The 26,522-nt window shown below is 48.9% G+C and overlaps 1 protein-coding gene across 3 annotated transcripts in view; it reads left to right on the forward strand.

Annotated features, from left to right (window-relative positions):
• The window catches only part of LOC119963106 (coiled-coil domain-containing protein 158-like), a 336,026-nt gene that overhangs the window by 76,480 nt on the left and 233,024 nt on the right, over window positions 1–26,522 (forward strand). For all 3 annotated transcript variants that reach the window (XM_038791706.1, XM_038791705.1, XM_038791704.1), the window contains exons 5-6: window positions 1,987–2,183; window positions 3,574–3,683. In XM_038791706.1, coding sequence (XP_038647634.1) covers window positions 1,987–2,183; window positions 3,574–3,683 — 307 coding nt within the window. The remainder of the gene's footprint in view (window positions 1–1,986; window positions 2,184–3,573; window positions 3,684–26,522) is intronic.

Below are 26,522 nucleotides of genomic sequence, written 5' to 3' on the forward strand. Positions count from 1 at the left end.
CTCAATCTCTTCTGTGTTCCACAGATCTTTGACACTCAATATGTCTGTCTGCACAATTTGGCATCTTCTTTTCAGTAAATCCCTTTGAAGTAGCTCTTGATATCCTTGGGTGTGGAATTCCATGAGGCTGTCTGGACATATCTAATTTGCAGTTCATGGCAAAACTTTCCAGAAGTTGATTAACTTGCAATACCAGACATTCAGGTGACTTGTGGCAGTCTCCTTTAGCCAGCGTCTTTTCTTGTCGTTAAAAAATTAGTTTTAAACAGCTGAATATATGTTTGGTCAGCCGGCGAAATTACAGATTAATATTATTGATGAACAAACCATATCACCGTGACAATTGCGATTCAGCGGACTCAAGTTAAAGTCTTAATGGCAAGTTTAGCAGGGTGTAATGCCGAGAAGAATCCCAGTGTTCAACGGCATTTTTAAAGTACTTTCCTGCATAGGCGAGCTCTGGAGCAGGATTAGGCCAGTTGCACTTGAGCCTTCTGTTGCTCGTTCTGAGTTAGTGTGTTTAACACTCCTCCAACAGAGGAAGTGTGCTTAACACTCGCTTGGCTCTGTTTCTTGTTTCTATGCTCTGGAGTCGCCAGGTGCCGGAAGAGACACCGTCACAAGCATCAAGGTCAGGTTCAAAGCAATAAAGCTATACACCAATTAGTAAGTCCAAACAGTTAGAGTTTATTATAACAATTATAATAAATACTCATGCACACGCTAAAGACTAACTTACTTCTCTACCATTAAACGACTAATACTTATCTAAGAAGGAACAGGCAAGGTCAGGGAACAAGGCCTTCGTTCCGTTCTGGTCTGCAACTTCTTGATACTACTGGTCGGCACGGGTATAAGTAATGCCTGGGTCAAGGTAGCGATCGTCGTTTTGGTACTTACTTATCGATGGCTGCTGCTCGACGGCTGGTGTAAAAGACAGGATCTGGAGGCTGGAGTCGGAGGCCGGAGACAGGAGACCGAACCATGTGCGGGACCTTCTTTTATAGGTCCCAGGAGGTCCGTGCCCCTTGGGGCGGGCTTCCTCACCTGCTAGGGATCGATTGGGTCTTTCCCCAATCGATATGATTTGAACCCCCCTATCCTAGGGCCGTTCTTTGATGGCTGGGGCGGTTCTTAGGACTCATTGTCCTGGTTTCGCTGGCTCCATCGTGTCTGCTTCTCTATTGAAAGTGTCAATAGATACTTGAGTGTATCTATTGTGCCCGGGATTGTCCCGGTATCACCTCATTAGTATGTAGATGGCTTTCCCATTAACAGCGCTACCTGAACTCTGCAGCTGTCGGGAAACCGGTTTTTGCAAGTGTCCCAATGCTTAAAGCTTCTGCAAGCTGTTTGCTTTTGACCATGTCCGTTTTTCCCTGCACTCTTTGCAGTCTTCCATTTTGTATTCACTGGTGTCCATCTTAGATGGCTACACTTCCCAATCATTCAATAAGATTGTGGTTTATTGTGGTCAGAGCAATGTATGGTTTAATGAGAATCTCTTCTGACCAATATTCTACTGTGGCTTCAGGACACCCCCACCCCCACTTCATCCAACTTCTTGGATCCTCGAGCCTCCATCATCGCACCTCATATGAAAAAGCACCCCCTCCCCTCCCCAAGGTTCATGACTTTGTGAGTAAATACCAAACAGCACCGAGGCCTGTGAATCATGGGCCCCAGATGAATTGGGAGAGTGCATATTTAAATGAGCCTAATAGATCATTAAAATATGTGCACCTAGATCTTGCCAGCGAGAGCCTAATCCAATTCGCTAGGCACCGTGGGATTCCGTTGAATCCCGCAAGACGTTTTGAACTTCGCGAATGTCGATGCAGACCTCTTGTGAGACTCAATAGCCTCATTCCGCCACCAAGTCGGCTGCAACGATGCCACTGAATTGTGTCCAGTGTCTTTTTTCAGAAATACTCCAGTTCTGTACTGCTCAATAATTATTTCTTTAAAAATTGTTTTTTTTTTTAGGTTCTTTTACAGCAACCTTCCCAAATGTGAGATCTACATTTCGTAGCTCATTATTTCAGGCTTCTATCTCAAAAGTTCCTCGTAACAAATCCCCACAGACTACGAAATATGACCTGGATTTGGTTGTGTCCAGAAACAGCATTCCGTCTTCTGGATCACCATGCATGGAGAAGCCAATGGAAGACTGTGCAAATGAGGTAAATAATTTGTAGAAGTGATCAAGTAAAATAAAATTCTTTACGAAAAGCAAATTATTTGAAAATAAATCTTCTGTCTCCTACTCCATTTCATTTTTGTAAGTATGGGTAGATGCTGCTCTGGAGTCAATCCTACTCTTGAGCTGGCCACTAGTATGTATCTTGTACAACTATACACAGAGATTTTTAAAAACACATTCCCTTTCCTGGGAACGCATTCCCTTATTATCAGGAGTTCTCCGCCATGGCGCTCGGCCCGGCTGCTGGAGGCCGCCGCCGTGCGCATGCGTGGACTCGGAACTGGGAATGCGGGGGCCCATGTCCGTAGCCAAAGCTGCGTGAAGCTCCCTGGGTCCCTGCTAGCCCCCTGCAGGTAGGTGAATAGCCGTTTATTTTTTGCAAGAAACTGGGGAATGAAACGCCAGCGTTTTTACGCTGGCGGGGGGGGGACATAGCCCCATTTTTGGAGAATCCAGCCCCATATTTTAAGATATTATATTGATCAAACACATTGGTTCTTGTGGCCTTTATAGGCAAACATCTCCATAGTCACATTGAAAATGTACTGAGATTGCATATCTAATATAACACTTGCCAAATAGGATACCAAAATTCCATAGTACAAAGATGATACACAAAGTGATGAGCAAAACAAATATATTTTTAACATTGGAGAATATTAAAAAGAAGAATGACCTTTTGACCATTGTTGTGTCATACCTGGGTGCAGATGGAGAATGCTTGAAACTCTATCTTCTGTGATTAAAATCATTCTCAGACTTCTGTAAACTTAATTCCCATCAAACATGTCCCAATTTGAAATTTAGTGAATAAATCAGCAAGGTTTCTACAATGGGCAGATCAAGGGTTAGAATGTAAAGAAATCCTGATCACTGCTTTTGATAGCTTAAAGTACATTTAAATTCCTTGAGATTTTTTTCCACAGAAAATTAATGAAAGTAATGCTGTCCTTGAAAAGCTTTGACAAAAGTAAAGAGTATCATGAACAGTGATAATCAGCCCTCCTCTCAGTATTAGTATTGGATGAGTTCAGGGAAAATGCTGCAGTCGCTTAATGTTGGAAAAATTGGACCTTGAACTCGTGCATATTCTTTTCTATGAGAACTTCTAACAGGAGTTTGATGATATACACCTATGAAAGGACTCATTGACTAATCATCTTAATGTACTGGAATAGTTTTTATCATATGTTATAAATAAAGTTAGGCTGTGTGATATGGTATTTTGTTTTTCTTATTGTTAGTATTCATATACAAGTGCAATTTTTTAATTAAATAAGCAATGGACCTGAAATTATTTTCCATGCAGACAAATTGAAATTGAAGTTTAGTTGTTCTAAAACGTCCTGTCCATTTTCCTCCCTTTTCAGAATATTCAATGTCATGAAAAGCCGACGTTTAATATTAGACGGTCTGTGATAGATTTGCAGAGTAAATTACAGGAATTGCAAACAGAAAGAGATAACCTGATGGATCTCAGGTAAGTCGTGAACTTTATTACTGTGAGAAACCTGGTAAATCAAATATTTGGGCTTATTTAAATTCCCTCTCATTTTTGTCCTAGTATAACCTGGGGCGGGATTCTAGTTTCCGGGGACTAAGTCCCTACGCTGGCGGGAAAACCGGCGCGAACCACTCCGCCGTCAACAGCCGCCGAAAGTGGGAAAGTGGACGCTGGAGGGGTTGGCACCGCGTCAGCTGGTGCCGAAGGGACTGTGTGAGTTCACGCATGCGCCAAAGGGCTGCATGCGCGGAACCGCTGCCGTGTTTTGCCACATGCACGGGGGGTTCTCTTCTCCCCGCCGGCCATGGCGGAGCCCTAAAGGGGTCGGCGCGGAAGGAAGGAGTACACCCACGGCACGGGCTCACCTGCAGATTGGTGGGCCCCGATCGTGGGCCAGGCCACCGTGGCGCCCCCCCCCCCCGAGGGTCAGATCCCCTGCCCCCCCCCCCCCCCCCCCCGAGGACTGCACCCGCCGACTTACCTGCCAGATCTCGTCATACGGGGTCATGTCTAAGCCACGCCGGCGGGACTGACCAAAAAACAGACGGCCGCTCGGCCTATTGGGGCCTGGAGAATTGCTGGGGAAGCACTGCCAACGACCCCTGACCGGCGTAGCGTGAACCCCACCTGAAAAACGGCGCCGGAAAATATGGCAGAATCCACGTCGCCCCAGGGGATTCTCTCACCCGGCGGGGGATCGGAGAATCCCGCTGCTCATCTCCAATCAAAAGGATTAATATTTTAAAGCAAAAGTCAATGCAAGATAACTTTGTGGAATATTTTGATAAATGCAGTTATTATCAGGAAAGCAAAATTAACCCGAAATGGCATTCACGTTTTTCAAAGAACAGAAGTTCTCCTGGTGTAAAGAGCCAATAACTAAACAAAAACCTAGGGCTGCATTTTAAATTGGTATCGAATCAACTGGCTTTAATTAATGCTGCCTAGCGGCTATAACAGACTACCTTAATGAGGTAAGGATTGGACTTCTGCCCATCAACTAGAAGAAGCCCTGCCCTCGAGAGCTGCCGGTCAATCAAATTGGTCGACAGCTCTAGCAGTCCAAGCAGCATCAGAACTGAGTGGGTGCTACTGGGACAAGAAACAAGCAACAGAAAGAAGAGGACATAGTCTCTAGATTCGGGTTTAATCCAGGTTTTGGATAGGCAGAGGATGGCAGAGCCATGGGATGGATATTAGAGGTATTTGGAGTGAAACGAGGGGTTTAAGGGAGGAAGGGGGTGGGTGGGTGCTGTGTTTTGAAGGCGAGGCAGGAAGGTAGATGTTGCGGGGGGGGGGGGGGGGGGGGGGGGGGGTGGGGGGGAGGCAGGGGGGATGCCTGTGATGTGCACTGGGTACCTCCAAAGGAACTAATCTTCTTTCTTGCCCTTTCACCAAAGCTGCTGAAAGAACAACCTGCCAACTCTACTCCACCTTTTGCCGGCCAGTGTAATATGGTGGTGGAAGCAGATTGACAGATTTAAGTGGCCAGTAATTGGTTACATAAAGCTCTCAATATGTTTAAGGGCAGCTGTCCCAGTGGCCGCCTTACGCACCCTCGATATTATGGGGAATGGATTTGGAGTGGGCACATGTTTAATGAAAACAAAGGTTGTTTTAAGGGATTTATATTTGTATTGGTGAACATCAGAAATAAGGCACATTTTAACTGGGTTTAATTTAATGTGTCTGCGCCTGGAAGGGACAGCTAGATTCATGCTGGACAAAGGTGTTTGTATGTGTCGGGATTTGTTTCAATTCCAACTGTGCTTCTGTTGTGCCGAGAGAGGGCTATGGCAGTGTTCTTCAAACCTTTTTTCTAGGGACCCATTTTTACCAACCGGCCAACCCTCGGGACCCAACCCGGCCGACTGTCACGACCCACGCCGGCCGACCTTTGTGACCCACGCTGGCCGACCTGCGCGACCCACCATTTTCTCTTACAATGTTTGCTGCTGACAAAAATGGGGGAAATGGTTTTGGGTCCCTTTGGCCCTCGCACACGCTCCTCCGATGGAACATGTTGGATGAAGGGGAAGCCTTCCGGTGTCGGAAAGTATGGAGTCGCCATCTGTCCAAAGTTCTGCATTTTCTTCGAGAAGTACCCCAGGATTGGCGGCTGACTCTTGGGAGATAAGGGGTGCCCGCTGATGACCTGGTGAATCATATTAATACGGAAGCCGGAGACCGAAGCGGAGACCCGATACAACGAGGCCCATGTGGCCACCCGGGCTGTGATTGAGCGCTGCATCGGACTCCTCAAGCTGCATTTCCGATGCCTGAACCGCTCCGGTGGTGCACCCCAGTACACCGAGGGTCGCCCACTTCGTGGTGTTCTGTTGTGTCCTCCACAACTTTGCACAGCAATGGGGCGACAAGCTGGAGATTGGTGATGAGGAACAAGCGGCTATCCCCGAGGAGGAGGAGGAAGACGATGAGGATAATGAGGTGGTGCCGGACCAGCAGGGGCTGGAGGACGAGCTCAGGGAGGAACCGGAGGACCAGCCAGAGGCTGCAGGACAGGCGGCAGCAGCGAAAGTCCAGCAAGCCCAGAGGGCCAGGGAGGCCCTCATACCCGCCCAATTCAGCTAGCACGTGGCCTACGTTACCCACCCCCCACCACCATCTCCCACCCTCCCATGGTATGTCTCATCACTCCAGGGTGCTGGGACTGTGTCGGCACTGTCAGTGGGTCACTGTCAAGGGCAGGGGGGGGGGCAGATGATAACCCGCAGAGAGCTGAGATCTAATGCTCCTCAATCTATGCCATAGTCTGAGTACTTGTTTACCCCCATCACCTGCATGCAGTGTGCCCGGGGAAGGGAGAATGCCTGAAGAGTTGAGCCAAGGGTTCAAAGGTCAGTCAGCACTGCAGAAGAAAGTGACAGAGGCATCATACTGGTTATGCGCTGATGCACTATCAATTACGACGAGACGAGAGTAGAATGTAATCGAGGCTTTATTACACAGAGATGTGTGGCCTCCTACAGCAGCTGACGAAATGGCTGCTGTACGGCGAGCACACATATTTATACTCTGCCTACTGGGCAGAGCCAGCAGGCGGGGATCTACCCCCGTACCTGTAGTATAGAGGCCTTACCGGAAAACCCATTTATACACTATAATACATCAGTGGTGACTACCACATGCGCAAGGGTGTTTATTGTGTTTTACAATTCCCCATTCTCCCAATGGTGCAGCCCCCCCCCCCCCTTTCCTCCTCACCCCCTACTTATCCTCCCACTCCCTCCTCCCTCCCCTGGTGCCTTCAGTGATTCTCGATGTGCTTTGCCTTCCTAGATCTACCACTACATCTGGGTGTGTCCCCAGGATGCACATCAGAGGTGGAGGCAGCTAGCTTCTTACCTCGTGTGGCCTTCGATGTCCCTGGCAGGAGTCCTCTGGGGCTCTAGTGCCGAAGGGCCCCGGCTAACTTGTCGGCGGCACATGCACGGCCGTGCCACCCTGTTCCGGGTGCTGACTGTGAGACACGGTCTCAACAGAGGGGTGGAACTCGGGGGAGCTGGTAGCCACCGTCGCCACTCCATGGGACGGATCCAGGTTGCTAGTCCCCTCCTTCCATTCAGTACCATGATGGCACGGTAGCACAGTGGTTAGCACTATGGCTTCACAGTGCCTGGAACCTGGGTTCGATTCCCATCTTGGGTCACTGTCTGTGCGTAGTCCATATGTTTTCCCCGTGTCTGGATGGGTTTCCTCCGGGTGCTCTGGTTTCCTCCCACAAGTCCCAAAATACGCGTTTGTTAGGTGGATTGGACATTCTGAATTCTCCCTCTGTGTACCCGAACAGGCGCCGTAGTGTGGCGACTAGGGACTTTTCACAGTAACTACATTGCAGTGTTAACGTAAGTCTACTTGTGACTCTAATAAAGATTATTATTACTTTATATGATCATGCAAAGTTTTTTTTTATTTTTTATAAATTTCGAGTACCCAATTCATTTTTCCAATTAAGGGGCAATTTAGCATGGCCAATCCACCTAGCCTACACATCTTTGGGTTGTGGGGGCGAAACCCACACAAACACGGGGAGAATGTGCAAACTCCACACTGACAGTGTCCCAGAGCCGGGATCGAACCTGGGACCTCAGCGTCGTGAGGCAGCAGGGCTAACCCACTGCGCCACCGTGCTGCCCTGATCATGCAAAGTTGACATTACATAAGGTGCAACAAACCATTTTCTTCCAATACTTTGTTATTCGTGACTTTTACATTACAATTCTCCTTCTTCTCCCAAGTCCACAAGGTTTACTCCTGCGTCGACTTCTTTGTCGTAGACAAATTGATTGTAGGGCTGGAATATTCCACTATAGTAATCTCCGATTATGCTCCACACGATATGGATGTGAGCTTGAAGACGGGACATGCCCTGCACCCGCCTATGGAGGCTGGACACAGCCCTACTCATCGGCAAGGTCTTCTGTGAGAAAATATCAAGCGATACGTAATCCGCAAACAGAATGGGGAGACCTTAACCTCCACATTCTGGGAGGCACTGAAGACAATGATGAGGGGAGATATAATCGCATATAGGGTGTGGTGAATGTGATTCACACTATATATAGTTGCCAATATCACTCCATGTATATATGTTCGTTATCTACTCGTTGTAAGATCAATGCTGTATATAGTTGCCAATATAACTCCGTGTATATATGTTCACTATCCACCATTGTAAGTGCAGTCGCACTATCCGACCACCAGGGGGAGTCGCTCTGGGAGTATGCAAGAGTTTGTACTGGGCTCCTCCCTTGGCTCCGCCCAGGACTCCTCCCCCTGGGACCGATGTATAAAGATCAGTGCCTTAGAGCCAGCCTGCAGTCATCTGGAGTTCAACGACGAATAGGCTGGCTCTGTTGTAAGTGTATTAAAGCCTCTGTTCAGATCCAACTACACGTGTTCGCTGAATTGATGGTTCCATCATAGGGTGCTTCAGGACAGAAAGGAGAGGGTAGCCAAGCAACAACTGGTCGACTCCATATTGGAGATGGGCCAGCAATGCTCCATGGCACCGACAGTGGAACTACTGGTGGAAAGGAAAAAGTTACAAATGGAGTTTGACCTGATCTCCACCGGGAAAGCAGTGAACCATTTCACTCCTAAACACTGCGCTAAAGTCCTGCCGAGATGATTGGAGAGTTACGTGCCAGAGTTTGTCATGGAGGATCAGACAGGACTTGTCGAGGGCAGGCAACTAACAGCGAACTACAGATGCCTGCTGAATGTGGTTATGACCCTATCTGGGCTAGAGACACCAGAAGTGATCATCTCCCTTGAGCAGACAAGTTCTTCAACAGAGTCGATTGAAGATACCTCATGGAGTTACATTAACAGTTTGGGTTTGGCCCAGATTCACCTCATGGGTGAAGCTACTGTACAGCACTCCCATGGTGAACATATGGACCCATGCCACCAGCTCTGGGTACTTTCGGCTACACCGGTGCATGAGGCAGGGCCCCCCCTTTATTCCCGCTGTTATTTTATCTTCTACGGGGAGGGTAATCAGAGCTGGGGAAAATGCCGTTCAAGCTGGCCCAAACCAGTTTCAAATACCTGAGGATCGAAATAGCCCACGACTGTACATGGTTCCACAAATGAAACCTTCCAGTCTAATGGAAGAGGTAAAGAGAGATCTGCTGAGGTGGGGCGCACTCCCTCTCTCCATGGCAGGGATAGTACTGACGATCAAATGAACGTATTACTCAGGTTCCCCTTCCTGTTCAGAGCCCTCCCGATCTTCATTTCCACGGCCTTCTCCACCAACTATAGAAATCCATCATGGTATTTGTGTGCGTGTGTGGGGGTGGGGGTGGGGAGGGGGGGGGGGGGGGGGGGTGGGGTGGGGGGGGGAGAAAGTCCAAGGATCCGAAAGAGTGCCCTACAAAGAATGAGCGGCATGGGGGTGGGTGGTAGACCTCCCGAACCTCCAGCTCTACCACTGGGCAGCCACTGCAGAGAGAGTACGAGGCTGGGTTGGGAGCAGAATGGATAAAAATGGAAGAAAGCTCTGCACGGGGGCATCCTCGAGCACTGGTATGACTGCGGTTCCATTCACCCCAGCCAAATACGTGAAAATACTAAAGGTGGTGCACAGAGCGCACTTGACACATGCACAGAGGTGGAGGACAAATGCGAACAGTGCCAGGGAGGCCCGGCCTACCACACCTGTGAATTGCGCTTTCACGTATCTGATCGTCAGTCCAGAAGTAAAACACTCGAACACGTCAGTAACGAATATTCGTTTATTTACGGCCGGGACAAATCTCTAAGCAGTCGGGTAACCACCTTCGAGAAGTGCCAAAGTCCAAAATATGGACTGTCTCTTTATACAATCACAGCTTAGAGGTGGTCCCCTTAAATTCCTAGATACACCAATGATTTGGCAAGGATCCAGACCATGTACATATATGGAATTATTCTTCGAGGTCGGGAGGTTATTTTTGACATAATCATTAGCACAAGTCACTATTAATATTAATACAAAGGTTTTTGTATCCCATGGCCATCTGGCTTATCTCATTCCAAGGCCCTTCCTTTAACATTTCAATGTTTATTTGTTCCAACTGGTCAAACGAGCTTAATTATGTTATCTCTGTAATAAAGTAACGGTTCCCATTCATTCCATTCTTTGCCTTTTTGACCTCTCTGCTTTTACAGATACGGTCAGAACATTAATTAGTACCAATGCCACACTCCCTATATTCCATCCCATAACCTTCTGACATCTTTGCTTTTACAGATACGGTCAGAACACACTCCCTTTATTTCATCCCTTGACCTGTTGACATCTCTTTCACAGAGCTTTTCAGAACTGTTATATTAACCCTATCAGCGAAGTTCCAAATGAAATCCACTTCTACTTCCCCCCTTTGATCATTCCTTGATCACATAACACTCAGGATACTTTAGATGGAAATGAGAGCGAGGCGGAGGTACTCCTCCTCTACTAGGCTCCGGCAGGATGCCACTTCCTCATATAGGTCAGGGGTAGGTGGAACCAGTGTTTCTTTTTCGTCTAGGGCGGATCTCTGAAGCATCTGTGGTAATGCAGTGGCACCCAAACGGTTGCATAGGCATTTCACACCAGTAGCTATGATACAGAGCAACAAACAGATGGTAACGAAGATAATGAGCCCATGGAATAGGTAAGTGGCCCAAGAATTGGACCACATCCAGCTCCACCAGTCAGCCTGACCGGCGAGTCGCAAGCGCTGTACTCCATCTCTGATATGGGTTACCAGACGCGTGATATTCTCTGAACTGTCTGGAATATAACCCATGCAGCCGTCTGTTCGATCGAGAAAGGAACAGATATCAAGGGAACGCCTCCATGGGCATGGGTCGGGACCTGTGTACATACCCAGCAAGAGGAGACACCCACTTTCTTAGCATAGACATAGGACATAAACAGAAATGAATTCGCCGTTACATGGTGCGTTGCCCGCTTCCTTCTGGAAGGCGAGTAGGGGTGAGTAGTCCTTGATGGTAAAATTTGTACCCTGTCCTTATCAATGCACCGGTGGTTCCACCGGCATGTGCGGCGATCGTAGATCAGAACCATGTACGTAGTCAGGAATCGGGGCTTCTGGTCGTCGGGATGAACGGTGGTTGGGCAGGTTTTGATAGCCGTGGTGATCCATCGGAGATCTGTCGTTGTTCCACATCGTGGGGTCCCTTCTCGGCACAGGGGTGGACGTCGGCTTCCATACGGGCATCTCCTTCTTCCGGATGCAGCGAGAGAGAGCAGGGTGGCGAGTATTGTGACGGTGAAGAGGGGCCTCATCCTGGTACTCGTGTTCCTAGGACTTAAAGGAAAAGTTTAGAACATCATGGATACTTAATTAACTTACAATGGTGCATATGTACCCATGCGTTCCGGCCCTCCACTTTTACTGCAGTGGGGGTAGTGAGTAGAACCTGTAGGGGACCCTCCCATCGAGGTTCCAAACCTTTACGTGTCCAATTTCGAATTAGGACATAATCCCCAGGGTTGATGGAGACGTCATGAGTAATGGATGGGACTTCTTCCTGGGTGGCACGAACTCGGGAGTGTAATCCTTTCAAAATTCTAGTTAGTGTTAATATATAATTAGCCATCTCGGTAGTCATGTAATGGAATTGAACATTCCGTGGAACACTGCTGTCCCAAGGCGTTCGAAAGGGTCTGCCATATAGTATTTCCGCTGGGCTTAGGCGAGTTTTTCCTGCGGGGGTGGCACGTAGCTGGAAGAGTGCTAAAGGCAGGAGTTTGAGCCAAGTGGCCCCAGTGTCTGCTTGTAGTTTAGCGAGTTTAGTCTTTAGAGTCTGATTAGCCCTTTCCACCACTCCAGCGGCTTGTGGTCTGTAGGCACAATGAAACTGTTGCTTTATTCCAAGCAGAGCACAGAATTCCTTATTGATTTGACCTATGAAGTGGGGACCATTGTCAGAGCTCAGCCGGGCTGGAATTCCAAATCGCGGAACAATTTCTCGCATTAACACCTTAACTACTGTCGAGGCCTTGTTATCCGTAGTCGGGTAGGCCTCGATCCATTTGCTAAAAGTGTCCACAATGACTAACACATATTTATAGCATTGACATCTTTCCAACTCAATGTAATCCATTTGCAGGGTCTCAAATGGACCCTCAGGTAAGGGGGTTGTGCCAGGATCACAGGGGACGGCCTTACCGGGGTTGTGCTGTTGACAGATTAGGCACCGACTGCTAATTTGTTGGGCCATTTCTTGCAGTCGTGGGTGCCACCAGCTTTTTAACAATATGTCCCCTGTGGCACGAGCTCCACAGTGAGTTGCAAAGTGTACACATTCGGTCACCCAGGCTGCTAATGCATCGGTCATACATGTTTGTCCTACCGGGGTGACCCACAGCTTATTTTCGATATCATATATACATCCTAAGTTTTTCCACATATTTACAGCAGTTGCAGGAGCATCCTCCTGCATTTGGATTATGTCAGCAATGGTTGGCATAGGTTTTTCAGAGGGGGACTTTCCCGAGGGGGTTTTAGTCTGCCTCATCATTCTAGGCACCATTAGTTTGCCAGATTTAGAAATTTCTTTTGCCTTCTCGTCCGCTCTCCTGTTGCCCGTTTCCACCAGTCCTGTGCCTTTTGTATGCGCTGCGCATTTTATCACCGCTATCTTGTCTGGGAACATAAGGGCCTGCAATAACTGGGTTACTAACTGCTGGTGTGAGATGGGTGTACCAGCGGAGGTTAGAAATCCTCTGTTTTTCCATCACCGTCTTGATCGATGATTGCATAGCCAGATTGTCTATCCCCCCTTTCGCCGACGGAAGAACTTCCATCGGTGAAAAAGGAACAATCTGCACTTGGGAGGGGTATATCGGAGAGGTCGTCTCGAACCGAGGAGACTTCCTGCAACAGTTGCAGACAGTCATGAGTTGGGTCGAGCATGTCTGTGGGAGGATGCGTCAAAAAGTTAGCAGGGTTGATAGTGGTGCAGTGGGCAAACTGGACCTTTGGGTTATTAAGGAGAGCAATCTCATATCTATTCTGACGAGCCATCGTGAGATGCTGAGTCTGTAGCTGTCCCAAAAGGGCCGTAACAGAATGGGAACTATAGACAGTGATATCTTGTTGGAGGGTAATATTAGCAGCCGATTGCAGGCTGTTGTAGATAGCTGCAAGAGTTTGGGTACAGATAGGATAGCCAAGGGCCACCGGATCGAGTTTAGAGGAGTAGTATGCAACCGGGCGACAGCGGTCGCCGTGGCGTTGGGTCAGGACAGCTGTGGCGCAGTCGGCAAGGACTGTGCAATAGAGCTGAAAAGGGCGATCATATAAGGGTCGACCAAGGGCAGGGGCCTGGAGGAGTGCCTCCTTGAGGCGGTTCTGCTAGTGACCGTTTGTGATCAGCGGGCACTAGGACCCTGCGGAGCCATGCAGTGTCAATTTCAACGCAGCAGTTTCGAAACTGCCCAGCACAAATTCTTTATCTGTTTATTCTGAGACCAATGTAGTTCTGAACATACTGAGTTACTCATAATACTGATCACATTCCAGGGGCGGTGGCGGAGGTGGCTGTGGAGGCTGTGGGGGCTGTGGGGGCTTCTGACGTCCCCCGCAATTGAACAGATGTTCCTCATCCCCATCGTCCCCCTCCTCCCAACCTTGCTTCGCATTGCTGACCGGCGCCAGGGTAGGATTACCATTCTTACGTTTCTTATATTCTTTACATTCCCTTTTTAAGACCTCTACTGTTTTAACAATTCCCCCTTTTGTGAGGCCAATACCCAATTTTGAGGCATTTGCCTGCCAGCTAGCCAGTATAGATGCATCTTTCATTAACTGACAGTATTCCCTCCACAAGGCAATTAATTTCTTTGCGGTGAGTTCTTGATAATACAGAAAAATGTGTCATTTGAAACATGAAAGTCTGGCAATATCTGGTTTAAGAGTGTACAGGGACAGATCCCACAAAAGGTTAATAGTAGCTGCAAAGAATGCAGAGTTATAAAATGCAGATTCTTGCTCACAATCAGGTCTCAGCAGAAACAATGGCTCACACCTTCATGGAATGTAACTATCTCAGAAAGCATCTGAAAAAGCATGGATGAGAGTTTCAATTGCATTAAGTGACGAATGTTTAAAACAGGCAAGTCTTTCAAGTCACAACCAAGTTAAATTTTAGCATACAGCTAAGGGCAAAGTTTCACACCTTAATTGAAATAAACTCTCTTAGTAAACAGCTGGAAAGAATGGAAGATGCGCAGTCGAATTTAGTGTCAATTTCAGGGGTAAAATTCTACGAACATCAAGTTAATTAAAAGAAAATTGGAGATGACTTGGCTACGAGAAACATCATTTAAGTCAAAATCAAAGGCAAAGTTATGAACTGGGGACAATTGGAAAATTAAACGATTTGAAACCACAGAAATAAAAGTTAACTATTGAAACAAAAGCATTTTTTAAATCAAATCTGAGAGGAGACGATATGCCTGAAATGAATAATTAGTTGTAGTAAGATGTTTACATCAAAGATACTTTTAAACTATCAAAGTGAAACAAGCCCATATACAATACAGTCGTTAAAACTTAATAACTCTTCGAAAGAGAATATAAACCCAGGGAGCAGAAGCACCAGCACTCTGCAACAGCAACAGGAGAGAGAGAGAGAGAGAGAGACACAGCCTGCTGGAGAAAGACAAGGAAAGCAGCCGAGTTTAAACAGCTAATTCAACTCAAGAAGACCAGATTTTAAGTGGTTATTAGCTTACTTTACTTCCTTAATAACACAGGACCCAGGACACCAATGCTATTAAGGGGTAAGTAGGTAAAATTCTTCAGTGAAGGTATGGGTTACACCGGGGGATAGGCTCCGAGAACCCCGCCCGTAACTTCCAGAGAACGCTGCCTGGAATCACGGCGGCAGTCCCGTCCGGAGCCCACAGCCCGTTAACCGTCCCCTAGCAATCCTGAGAACCCCGCCCGTAACTCCAGCGAACGCTGCCTGGAATCACGGCGGCTCCTCAGGCTGCCTCTAGCAGTCCTGGCAACCCCGCCCGTAACTCCAGCGAACGCTGCCTGGAATCACGGCGGCAGTCCCAGGCTGCCCACAGCCCGTTAACCGTCCCCTAGCAGTCCTGAGAACCCCGCCCGTAACTCCAGCGAACGCTGCCTGGAATCACGGCGGCTCCTCAGGCTGCCCCTAACAGTCCTGGCAACCCCGCCCGTAACTCCAGCGAACGCTGCCTGGAATCACGGCGGCAGTCCCAGGCTGCCCCTAGAGACGATAACCACAGGGTTCACTCACTTACCCTCTTTAAAACGGGTTCGCTGGACTGACCTGGATCTCGCAGAGGCTTCTCGACAAACCAACGGCAAGGCTGAGCAACGATCAAACTGGTAGTAGGCGAATACCAAGGTGGAAAACAAATTTTTACTCACGTTGGGGGCCAAATTCGTCCTCTACTTTGAACGAGCTCAGTCGATTACGCCGGTTAGTTGCGCAGACCCCTCTGGAGATCCCCGTACGGGCCACCAAATGTGAATTGCGCTTTCACGTATCTGATCGTCAGTCCAGAAGTAAAACACTCGAACACGTCAGTAACGAATATTCGTTTATTTACGGCCGGGACAAATCTCTAAGCAGTCGGGTAACCACCTTCGAGAAGTGCCAAAGTCCAAAATATGGACTGTCTCTTTATACAATCACAGCTTAGAGGTGGTCCCCTTAAATTCCTAGATACACCAATGATTTGGCAAGGATCCAGAACATGTACATATATGGAATTATTCTTCGAGGTCGGGAGGTTATTTTTGACATAATCATTAGCACAAGTCACTATTAATATTAATACAAAGGTTTTTGTATCCCATGGCCATCTGGCTTATCTCATTCCAAGGCCCTTCCTTTAACATTTCAATGTTTATTTGTTCCAACTGGTCAAACGAGCTTAATTATGTTATCTCTGCAATAAAGTAACGGTTCCCATTCATTCCATTCTTTGCCTTTTTGACCTCTCTGCTTTTACAGATACGGTCAGAACATTAATTAGTACCAATGCCACACTCCCTATATTCCATCCCATAACCTTCTGACATCTTTGCTTTTACAGATACGGTCAGAACACACTCCCTTTATTTCATCCCTTGACCTGTTGACATCTCTTTCACAGAGCTTTTCAGAACTGTTATATTAACCCTATCAGCGAAGTTCCAAATGAAATCCACTTCTACACACCCACATGTTCTGGTCATGTCCCAGACTTGTTGGATGCTGGACCACCTTATTTGAGGCCAGGGGTGTGGGGGTGAGGGTGGTGCTCATGCTCAAAAGTGGCAGTTTTCGGGTAAGCGGAACAGAACCAGCCAGAACTCTTCAGTGGGACACGGGCAGATGCCCAAGGCTTTGCTTCTCTAGTCGCCCGCCGGAGAATCCTGCTCAGCTGGAGATAGTCAGTGCCACCTAAGGCCGCAACTGGCTGTCCACTTAGTCCAATTCCTCAAATTGGAAAAAAATTAATTCACCATTAGAGGATCGGACGAGGGCTTCCACAATACATGGAAGCAATTTACCAACTTGTTTGAAGACCTGTTCGCAACCAGCAACCAATAAGGGGAGGGAGGGGACCAAAATAGACTAAGAAGGAGTGGGTGGTAAGGAGACACAACCAGAACACAGGGGAACTAGGGTAGGGGGCCAAAAGTGCACAGGGGAAGGGTGAACAGCCCAGGAGGAATGCCAGAAGAGCAACAGGAAGAGCACAACTGAGGGACAGCAAGCATGCCCCTGAAACGTTTCAATACCAGGGAGCAAGACATAAATGGTAGAACAGAGAGTTTGGGTACCTGATCAGCGAGGGCCTCAGGCAAACAGACCCCCCACCCCCAAAAAAACCTGCACATACATTTTCCAAGTATTGGCAGCAAACCACATTAACTCCCAGCTTGCACGATAGCTTGTACTACACTCTCAATAAATAGATCCCTTGTATGTTTAAGCACTAATATACCAATGCTACTACTGGCCAAATGTAAATAACCAATAGAAAACGATATGTAAATGGAGGGAGGGGAAGAAGGGAAGGGTTAAGCTGTGGGAGGGGGTAGGCTCTGTTTGGGATTTCATGCTTGTACAGGGGTTTATTCCGTCTTATTGTTTTTCACTATTGTATCTTTCACTCATGACCAGCTGAATTCAAAGAACACAGAGGCCGGGATTCTCCCCTACCTGACAGGGCGGGGGGTCCCGGTGTGATGGAGTGGCATGAACCACTCCGGCGTCGGGCCGCCCCAAAGGTGTGGAAGTCTCCGCACCTTTAGGGGCCAAGCCCTCACCTTGAGGGGCTAGGCCCGCACCGGAGTGGTTGGCGCTCCTCCGGCTGGCATGGAAGGCCTTTGGCGCCACGCCAGCCGGGGCCGAAGGGACTTCGCCGGCCGGCCGAAGTCCGCGCATGCGCCGGAGCGTCAGTGGCTGCTGATGTCATCCCCGCGCATGCGCAGGGGAGGGGGTCACTTCCGCCTCCGCCATGGTGAAGACTATGGCGAAGGCGGAAGGAAAAGAGTGCCCCCACAGTATAGGCCCGTTCGCCAATCGGTGGGCCCCGATCGCGGGCCAGGCCACCATGGGGGAACCCCCCGGGGCCAGATCGCCGCCCGCGCCCCTCCCAGGACCCCGGAGCCTGCCTGCGCCACCTGCTCCCACCGGTAAGGTAGGTGGTTTGATCCACGGCAGCGGGAGAGGCTTGACAGTGGCGGGACGTGGCCCATCGCGGGCCGGAGAATCACGGGGGGGGGGGGGGGGGGGGGGGGGGTGCCGACCAGTGCGGCGCAGTTCCCACCCCTGCCGAATCTCTGGTGGCGGAGACTTCGTGACACGGCGGGGCGGGATTGACGCCGATTCCCGGCGAATCTCCGACCCGGCGGGGTGTCGGAGAATCCTGCCCAGAGAAACCTCGAGCGAGGTAAATGGCTGTTTATTTTTGAATTAGAACTCTGTCCAATTTTCATATATTTTGCTTTAAGACTTGGACCACCTGTAAAGGTGCATTTTCTGCCTTACTGGCCCCTCTGTTCTCTTGTCCAGTCAGCCATTCATTATGGCAACTGTGAGTGCCATTTGCATTTTCCATCTTCTCTTGAAGTCCACACATGTAGACAGTGGAAATTATCAGTTGTGAGAACTCCTGCCCCCTGCCAACCTCATCTTTACAGAAAGCTACTAATGGCAGTGGTGGAACACTGAAGCAAAGTAGCTGTAAATCAGTTAATTTGGTAGAGACCAGGCATTGCATCCGGAGGATTCCTTGTGTGCGTGGGTCAGCAGCAAACCAGGTGGCGCATTTTATCCAGTAAGATAAATCTTGTGTAAAAGGATTGTGGCCTGGCCGTTCTCCATTTTGCCCCAGCTCCCCAGGAGTCTCAATGTATTTTTTTAACTTAAATTTAGAGTACCCAATTGTTTTTTTTCCCAATTAAGGGGCAATTTAGCGTGGCCAATTCATCTGCCCTGCACATCTTTTTTAGCGTGGCCAATTCATCTGCCCTGCACATCTTTTTGGGTTGCGGGGTGAGACCCACGCGGACATGGTGAGAATTTGTAAACTCCACCTGCTCATTTGACCTGGGGCCGGGATTGAATCCATCCTTGGCACCGTGAGGCAGCAGTGGTAACCACTGCACCACCGTGCCGCCCCCTTCTCAATGTATTTAGATGCTGCTCTATAGATTTCCGGTGGCGCGATGTGAGATGAGGACACGCACGAGATGGCTCCCACTGGAAAACTGATATTTTTGCCCTTTTTATTGTGCCACGGTCCTTTTACCTTTAAGGAACTCGAGTAATTTAGCAGGAAGAGTTTTCTCTTCTCATAGATACCCAGAAGAGACGAGGCCCAGACGAATTTGAACCAAAATCCATTGTCTGATTCTGAAGCCTCTCGAGGATCACCTCGAGGTAAGATAGTGAGGGTGGCCTCCTCCTCTCCGACCACACCACTGATGGCCGAAGCTCTCACCAGCATTTTGACAAGCGGGCAAAATAAACACTGACAAATCTAGACGGTGGATCTCAAAAGATCAATTGAAGAGGCCATGGTCCCCATTTGTTTGGCTCTAACATAACTAAGACCATCACAGTTCATGGAGGTACAATTAAGAGCCGGCATTATCTGATCACAGTGATCAGATGGCCTCTTTGGAGGCCGTTTTTACTTTGGTGATTCAATCTATCAAATCATTGAAAACCAAGCTGAATGACCTGGAAAATAGATCCAGGAGGCAGAACATTTGTAATTTGGGTTTACAGGAGGGGACTGAGGGCCTCACTCCTACTGAACATTTGTCAGTTGTGTTGTACAAGGTGGTGGATGAGGGCCTTGCAAATCTCCAAGGATCTACCCCTCCCATCTGGCCCATAAACCCCCTCAGTACTCTAGCCGCCGCCGGCCTCCTGCCCTTCCTGGATCTGGAGCGATCCAGTGTCGAATCTAACACCATGTTGAAGTCTCCCCCCATTATTAGGCCCCCCACTTACAGGTCCGGGATTCGGCCGAGCATGCGCCGCATAAAACCCACGTTGTCCCAGTTCGGGGCATAAACATTAACCAATACCACCCTCTCCCCTTGCAACTTACCACTCACCATTACATACCTACCGCCATTATTTGCCACAATGCTCGACACCTCGAACGAAACCCACTTTCCCACCAGAATTGCCACTCCCCCCGATTTTTTTACATCTAACCCTGAGTGGAACACCTGGCCTACCCACCCCTTCCTCAATCTTACCTGGTCCGCCACCTTCTGGAGCATGACCACATCTGCCTTCAGCCCCTTCAGGTGCACAAACACGCGGGCCCGCTTAATCGGCCCGTTCAGTCCCCTTACGTTCCAGGTTATCAGCCGGATCAGGGGGCTGCCCGCCCCCCTCCCCCGCCGACGAGCCATAACCCCTCCGCGGCCAGCCACACGCCCACACCCCACGCTCGGCCCGTTCCCCACGGCGGTAGACCCCCGTCCCAACCCCCTCTACTCGCTCCAGCTCCCCCTTGACCATACCAGCAGCAACCCGGTTCCCCCCCCACCCCTCCTAGCTGCGCTGCTACCCCCATTGCACTCCCGCAAGTCAGCCGACTCCTGCTGACCCCGGTCGCTCCCGCCTCTCCTTTGACTCCTCCCATTGTGGGACTTCCCCTCCCCCTCCATTACCCACCCACCGGGTCCCCACCTCCCCCTTCATCCCAAGCGCGGGAAAAAGCCCGCGCTTCCCCGCTCTGGCCCCGCCCCTTCCAGCATCCAGCCCGGGAAAAAAGTCCGCGCTTTCCACCTACCTGACCCCGCCTCCTCTGGCACAGCTCCTTTCCCAGGCCCAATCCTCTAGCCCCCATCTTGGGCCATCCCCTCCCCCACGGGGGCCCCATTCCTCCCTACCGAACCTCCACCCCCCACTCCATTAATTTGCCTCCCTTCACAAACCCTCCTGACGGACCTAACCAAAACAGTGCCCAACTCACCCCAACCATCCACCCTAAATCGCGAAAAAAGAAGAACAGAGAACGAATAAAAAGAACCCCCACTCGAAGTGTAACACTGTGGCGCTAACAATTGCACACAAAGACTCGAATCGGTATAAGAGAGGCTTTATTACAGTGAGATGCTATTCCTTCGGCTGCAGCTGTAGAATGGCATCTCAGGGAAACTTATGAATATTTATACTGCTCACTGTGGGTGGAGCTAGCCGGCAGGGGCTTACTGGAAAACCTGTAATACAGGTGTTGTCGTACATCCCCTAATGCAAGCACACACATATATACAGTGGTAGATCACCACATTCACAACCTCGGCAATCCCCGACCATCCCAATGCATGGCCCCCACCCCGACCCTCAGTTTGTGTCCAACTTCTCGGCCTGAGCAAAGGCCCACGCCTCCTCCAGGGACTCAAAATAATGGTGCCGGTCCTTGTGGGTGACCCACAGCCGCGCCGGCTGCAACATGCCGAACTTCACCCCCTTTCTGTGAAGCACCGCCTTCGTCTGGTTGTACACGGCCCGCTTCTTCACCACCTCCGCACTCCAGGCCTGATAAATTCGAACCTCCACGTTCTCCCACCTGCTGCCCCGCTCTCTCTTGGCCCACCCTTGACACACTCCCGATCAGCGAATTGGTGAAACCGCACCAGCACCGCACGCGGCGGCTTGTTAGCCTTGGGCTTCTTCGCCAGCACTCTCTTCCAGCTCCAGGGGCCCCTGAAAAGACCCCGCTCCCATCAGTGAGTTTATCATAGTGACCACATAGGTCCCCACGTCCGACCCCTCCAGCCCCTCCGGGAGGCCCAGGATCCGCAGATTCTTCCGCCTCGACCGGTTCTCCATCTCCTCGAACTGCTCCTGGCATTTCTTGTGGAGCGCCTCATGCGCCTCCACCTTTACCGCTAGGCCCAAGATCTCATCTTCGTGCTCCGAGACCTTCTGTTGGACTTCGCGGATCGCCACCCCCTGGGCCGCCTGGGTCTCCAGCAACTTATCAATGGAAGCCTTCATCGGCTCCAGCAGGTCCGCTTTGAGCTCCTTGATACAGCGCTGGAGAGCCTCCTGTTGCTCCTCCGCCCACTGCATCCACGCTGCTTGGTCTCCGCCCGTCGCCATCTTGCCTTTCTTCCCTCGCACTTTCTTTGGCTTCACCACCACTTTTTTAGTCGCCCCGCTCCTGGTCCAAGCCATACACTGTCAGGGGAATGCTGCAGGCTCCTTCCCACACTGGGAAATGTCGAAAAAATGCCGTTGGGGGCCCTGAAAAGAGCCCAAAAATCCGTTCTAAGCGGGAGCTGCCGAACGTGCGACTTAGCTCTGCATAGCCGCAACCGGAAGCCGTTAAGTGCAATAGTTAAGCGCTAGTTTGGCACTGGATGGTTTTGTATTCCAATTGGGAGTCTCGCTGCTAACAAGGGTATTAGTTAATGGGAATGGTGTCAGAGGGTCCTCTGCTGCTCATTATAATAGTTTTAAAAATGAGCTGAGAGCTTGTGTTTAGTTTACCTTTGTAGGCTTTAGGTTAAGGTATTGTTTGCTGTTTCAATATGGCATATTTGGGGTGGGAGGGGTGGGTTTTAGTGTTATTTTGCAATCATTGTCTGGTGCTTTTCCTTTGTCACGACATCTGCCTTGGCTTGGTGGCTATCTTGGGTGGATCTTTTCACTTTACCTTTTCAGTGTCCCTTGTATAATATTTCTCTATGGGAACGGCTGAATCCAGATTAAGGTGTGGTGGGAAACCTCCAATCTGTTTGGTTACCTGGAATATTAGGGGTTTGAATGGCCCAGTGAAATGGTCGGCGGCATTTGCCCATTTTAAGTGTTTCAACTGGTTGCTTTCTGCAGGAAAACCACTTGCATGTCAAAGATCAGACCAGGTTATGCAAGGGTTGTGTTGGGCAGATTTTTCACTCCAATTTCAATGGCAGGGTCAGGGACATGGCAATTTTTATTAACAGAAAGTTCAGTTCACCTTCTCTCAGATTATAGCTGACCCCAGTGGTCGATATGTTATTGTCTGTGGCTCCCTGTTGAACACCCCAGGAGTCATTGTCAACGTTTATGCCCCTAACTGGGATGACACAAATTTTATCAACTCTCATTTAGCTTCTCTTGACTCGCACCAGCTGATTTTAAAGGGTGACCTGATCTGTGTTTTGGACCCTAAATGGATCATTCCAAACCTAAATCTCTTGTACCATCTGAAATGGCCAAGGCTTTGTTTTCTGTTGTGGCACAAATTGCACCCGAACAACAGGTATTTTTCCTTCTTTTCACATGTCTATTCACATGTCCATCTTGGGTATTCATTTTGGATAAGGCTGCCCTCCCTTTGGTAGTAGCGGCTGGGTACTCGGCAATGGGCTGCACGGTAACACAGTGGTTAGCACTGTTGCTTCACAGTACCAGTGTCCCAGGTTCGATTCCCGGCTTGGGTCACTACGAAGTTTCCGCTTTCTCCCTGTGTCTGCGTTGGTTTCCTCCGGGTGCTCCGGTTTCCTCCCACAAGTCCCGAAAGAAGTGCTGTTAGGTAATTTGGACATTCTGAATTCTCCCTCCGTGTACCCGAACAGGCGCCGGAATGTGGTGACTAACTTCATCGCAGTGTTAATAACTTCATCGCAGTGTTAATGTAAGCCTACTTGTGACAATAAAAGATTATTATTATTGTAATTTCTGACCATGCCCCACATTTTATCTGTTGCTGGAATCCGGACCCACCCAATGCCCACCCTGGAGATCGGACACTACTCTGCTGGCAAATAAAACATTTTGTGAGCGTTTGTTTACTTCCATTGATGATTATATTAACTGAAACAAGTCCAACTCAATCTCTTCCTCCATGCTATTGAAGGCTCTTAAGGCTGCCTTTGGGGCACAGAGCGTGCATGCTGATCATTTCATGCTGAGGACAACGAAGTTTGAGCAACAGAAGCTGGTGGATTTCATCTTGGTGGTGGATTACCGTTACTCGCACAATCCCTCTCCAGAGCAGTTGGCAAGCAGGAAAGAATTACAGATCCAATTTGCGCTACTGTCCACTGATGAGTCTGTATGTCAGCATTCCAGGGGTACTTTTTATGAGTATGGGGAGAAGGCCTGTCGTCTTCAGGCTCACCAACTCAAATAACAAGTGGCCTCCTGTGGGATCCTCCAGATACTCAATTCGGGCAGCAACCTTATTTTCACCTCTCTCCAGGCCAACGTGGCTTTTAAATCCTATTACTGCGACCTGTATAAATCAGAGGCCCTGAAAATAAATCGATCATGTCTGACTTTCTGAATGGTCTGCCCATCCAAAAGGTTGAGGCGGGCAAGAGCTGTGATTTGGACTCCCCATTATGCCCTGACGAGATTTTAAAGTATATTGGGCTGATGCAGTCTGGCAAGGCCTGGATGGCTTTCCGATTGAGTTTTACAAGAAGTTCTTGGAACAGCTTATGCCCTTGTTATTAGATATGTTTAATGACTACCTGTCTCGGGGTTCATTGCCTACAACCCTCACCCAAGCCTTGCTTCTTAAGAGGGACAAAGACCCGCCCAAGCATGGTTCATACCAACGCTTCTTACTTTTGAACGCAGATGCTAAGTTGCTTGCTAAGGTTTTTGGCACTCCAATTGGAGCCTTGCCTCCTAAATATAGTCTTGGGTGATCAAACAAGCTTTGTAAAAGGCCGACAACTATTGGTCAATATATGTCGCCTTTAAATGTCATTCTTTTTCCCTCCCCTCACCTGAACCTGAGGTGTTAGTATCTCTTGATGCTGAAAAAGCATTTGGTAGGGTGGAATGGGATTATTTATTTGAGATTCTCGGGAGATTAGGATTCGGCCATAAATTTGCCTCTTGGATCTGCTTGTTATATAATGCCCCTCTGGCCAACTTTCGGATGCACATTGTACACTCAGATTACTCCCCCTTGAATAGGGGCACTAGACAGAGCTGCCTCCTTTCCCCGCTTTATTCACCTTGGAAATAAAAACGCTTTCTATAGCGTTGAGGGTCTCCAGTCAATGGAGGGATATTTGTCATGATGGGGTGGAGCATCAGGTATCGCTTTTTGCAGATGACGTACTTCTGCATACCACGGACCCAACTCCCTCCAAAGTCGGCATAATGAAGACGCTTAATACCATTGGCTCCTTCTCAGGCTATAAACAAAATCTAGGCAAGAGTGAATGTATTCCAGTTAAACCCCCTGGAAGGTGAGCTCAATCAGGCTTTCTGCATGTCTCATACAAGATTTTGCTATTTGGGGGCTGAGTGGCCCACAATTGGGCCTCATTTCATAAGTTAAATTACTCTCACCATGTTTGTGTGGGTTGCACCCCCACAACCCAAAGATGTGCAGGGTAGGTGAATTGGCCACGCTAAATTACCCCTTAATTGGAAAAAAAAATTTAAAATTAAAATTAGTTAAATTATTCAAGCCTGATGAATAATGGTAAAGTGAACCTACAGAGGTGGAACAACCTTCCTCTGGGCACAATTGAACGGCCTTGTCGCATCACCAAGTCGGACGTGACGAGGCCATCGAATCCTGCGAGAGGATCTCGTGAGATGTGCAATGCTTGGAACGCCAAACTCTGATACAAGAGCAGGGATGTACTTCTGAGGTTGTGTAAGGCTCTGGTCAGACTCAATTTATAGTAATGTGAGCAGTTGTGGGCCCTGTATCCAAGGAAGAATGCTGGCCTGTGAAAGGGTCCAGAGGAGTTTCACAAGAATGATCCTTGGACTGAAGAACGTGTCGTATGAGGAGCGGTTGAGAACTCTGGATCTGTACTCATTGGAGTTTAGAAGGATGAGAGGGGATCTTATTGAAACTTGCAGAATACTGAGAGGCCTGGATAAAGTGGACGTGGAGAGGCTGTTTCCACTAGTACGAAAAACTAGAACTCAAGGGCACAGCCTCTGATTGAGGAGGCGATCCTTTAAAACTGAGATAGAACATAGAACACTACAGCGCAGTACGGGCCCTTCGGCCCTCGATGTTGCGCCGACCTGTGAAACCATCTGAAGCCTATCTGACCTACACTATTCCATTTTCATCCATATGTCTATCCAGTGACCACTTAAATGCCCTTAAAGTTGGCGAGTCTACTACTGTTGCAGGCAGGGCGTTCCATACCCCTACTACTCTCTGAGTAAAGAAACTGCCTCTGATATCTGTCCTATATCTATCACCCCTCAATTTAAAGCTATGTCCCCTCGTGTTGGTCATCACCATCCGAGGAAAAAGACTCTCACTGTCCACCCTATCTAACCCTCTGACTATCTTATATGTCTCTTATTAAGTCACCTCTCAGCCTTCTCCTCTCTAACGAAAACAACCTCAATTCCCTGAGCCTTTCCTCGTAAGACCTTCCCTCCATACCAGGCAACATCCTAGTAAATCTCCTCTGAACCCTTTCCAAAGCTTCCACATCCTTCCTATAATGTGGTGACCAGAACTGCATGCAGTACTCCAGGTGCGGCCGCACCAGAGTTATGTACAGCTGCAGCATGACCTTGTGGTTCCGAAACTCAATCCCCCTGCTTATAAAGGCTAGCACACCATATGCCTTCTTAACAGCCCTATTAACCTGGGTGGCAACTTTCAGGGATTTATGTACCTGGATGCCGAGATCTCTCTGTTCATCTACACTACCAGGAATCTTGCCATTAGCCCGGTACTCTGCATTCCTGTTACTCCTTCCAAAGTGAACGACCTCACACTTTTCCGCATTAAACTCCATCTGCCACCTCTCAGCCCAGCTCTGCAGCTTATCTATGTCCCTCTGTATCCTATAACAT

This window comes from Scyliorhinus canicula, chromosome 3 (assembly GCF_902713615.1).
Source record: "Scyliorhinus canicula chromosome 3, sScyCan1.1, whole genome shotgun sequence".
NCBI classification, from domain to species: domain Eukaryota; kingdom Metazoa; phylum Chordata; class Chondrichthyes; order Carcharhiniformes; family Scyliorhinidae; genus Scyliorhinus; species Scyliorhinus canicula.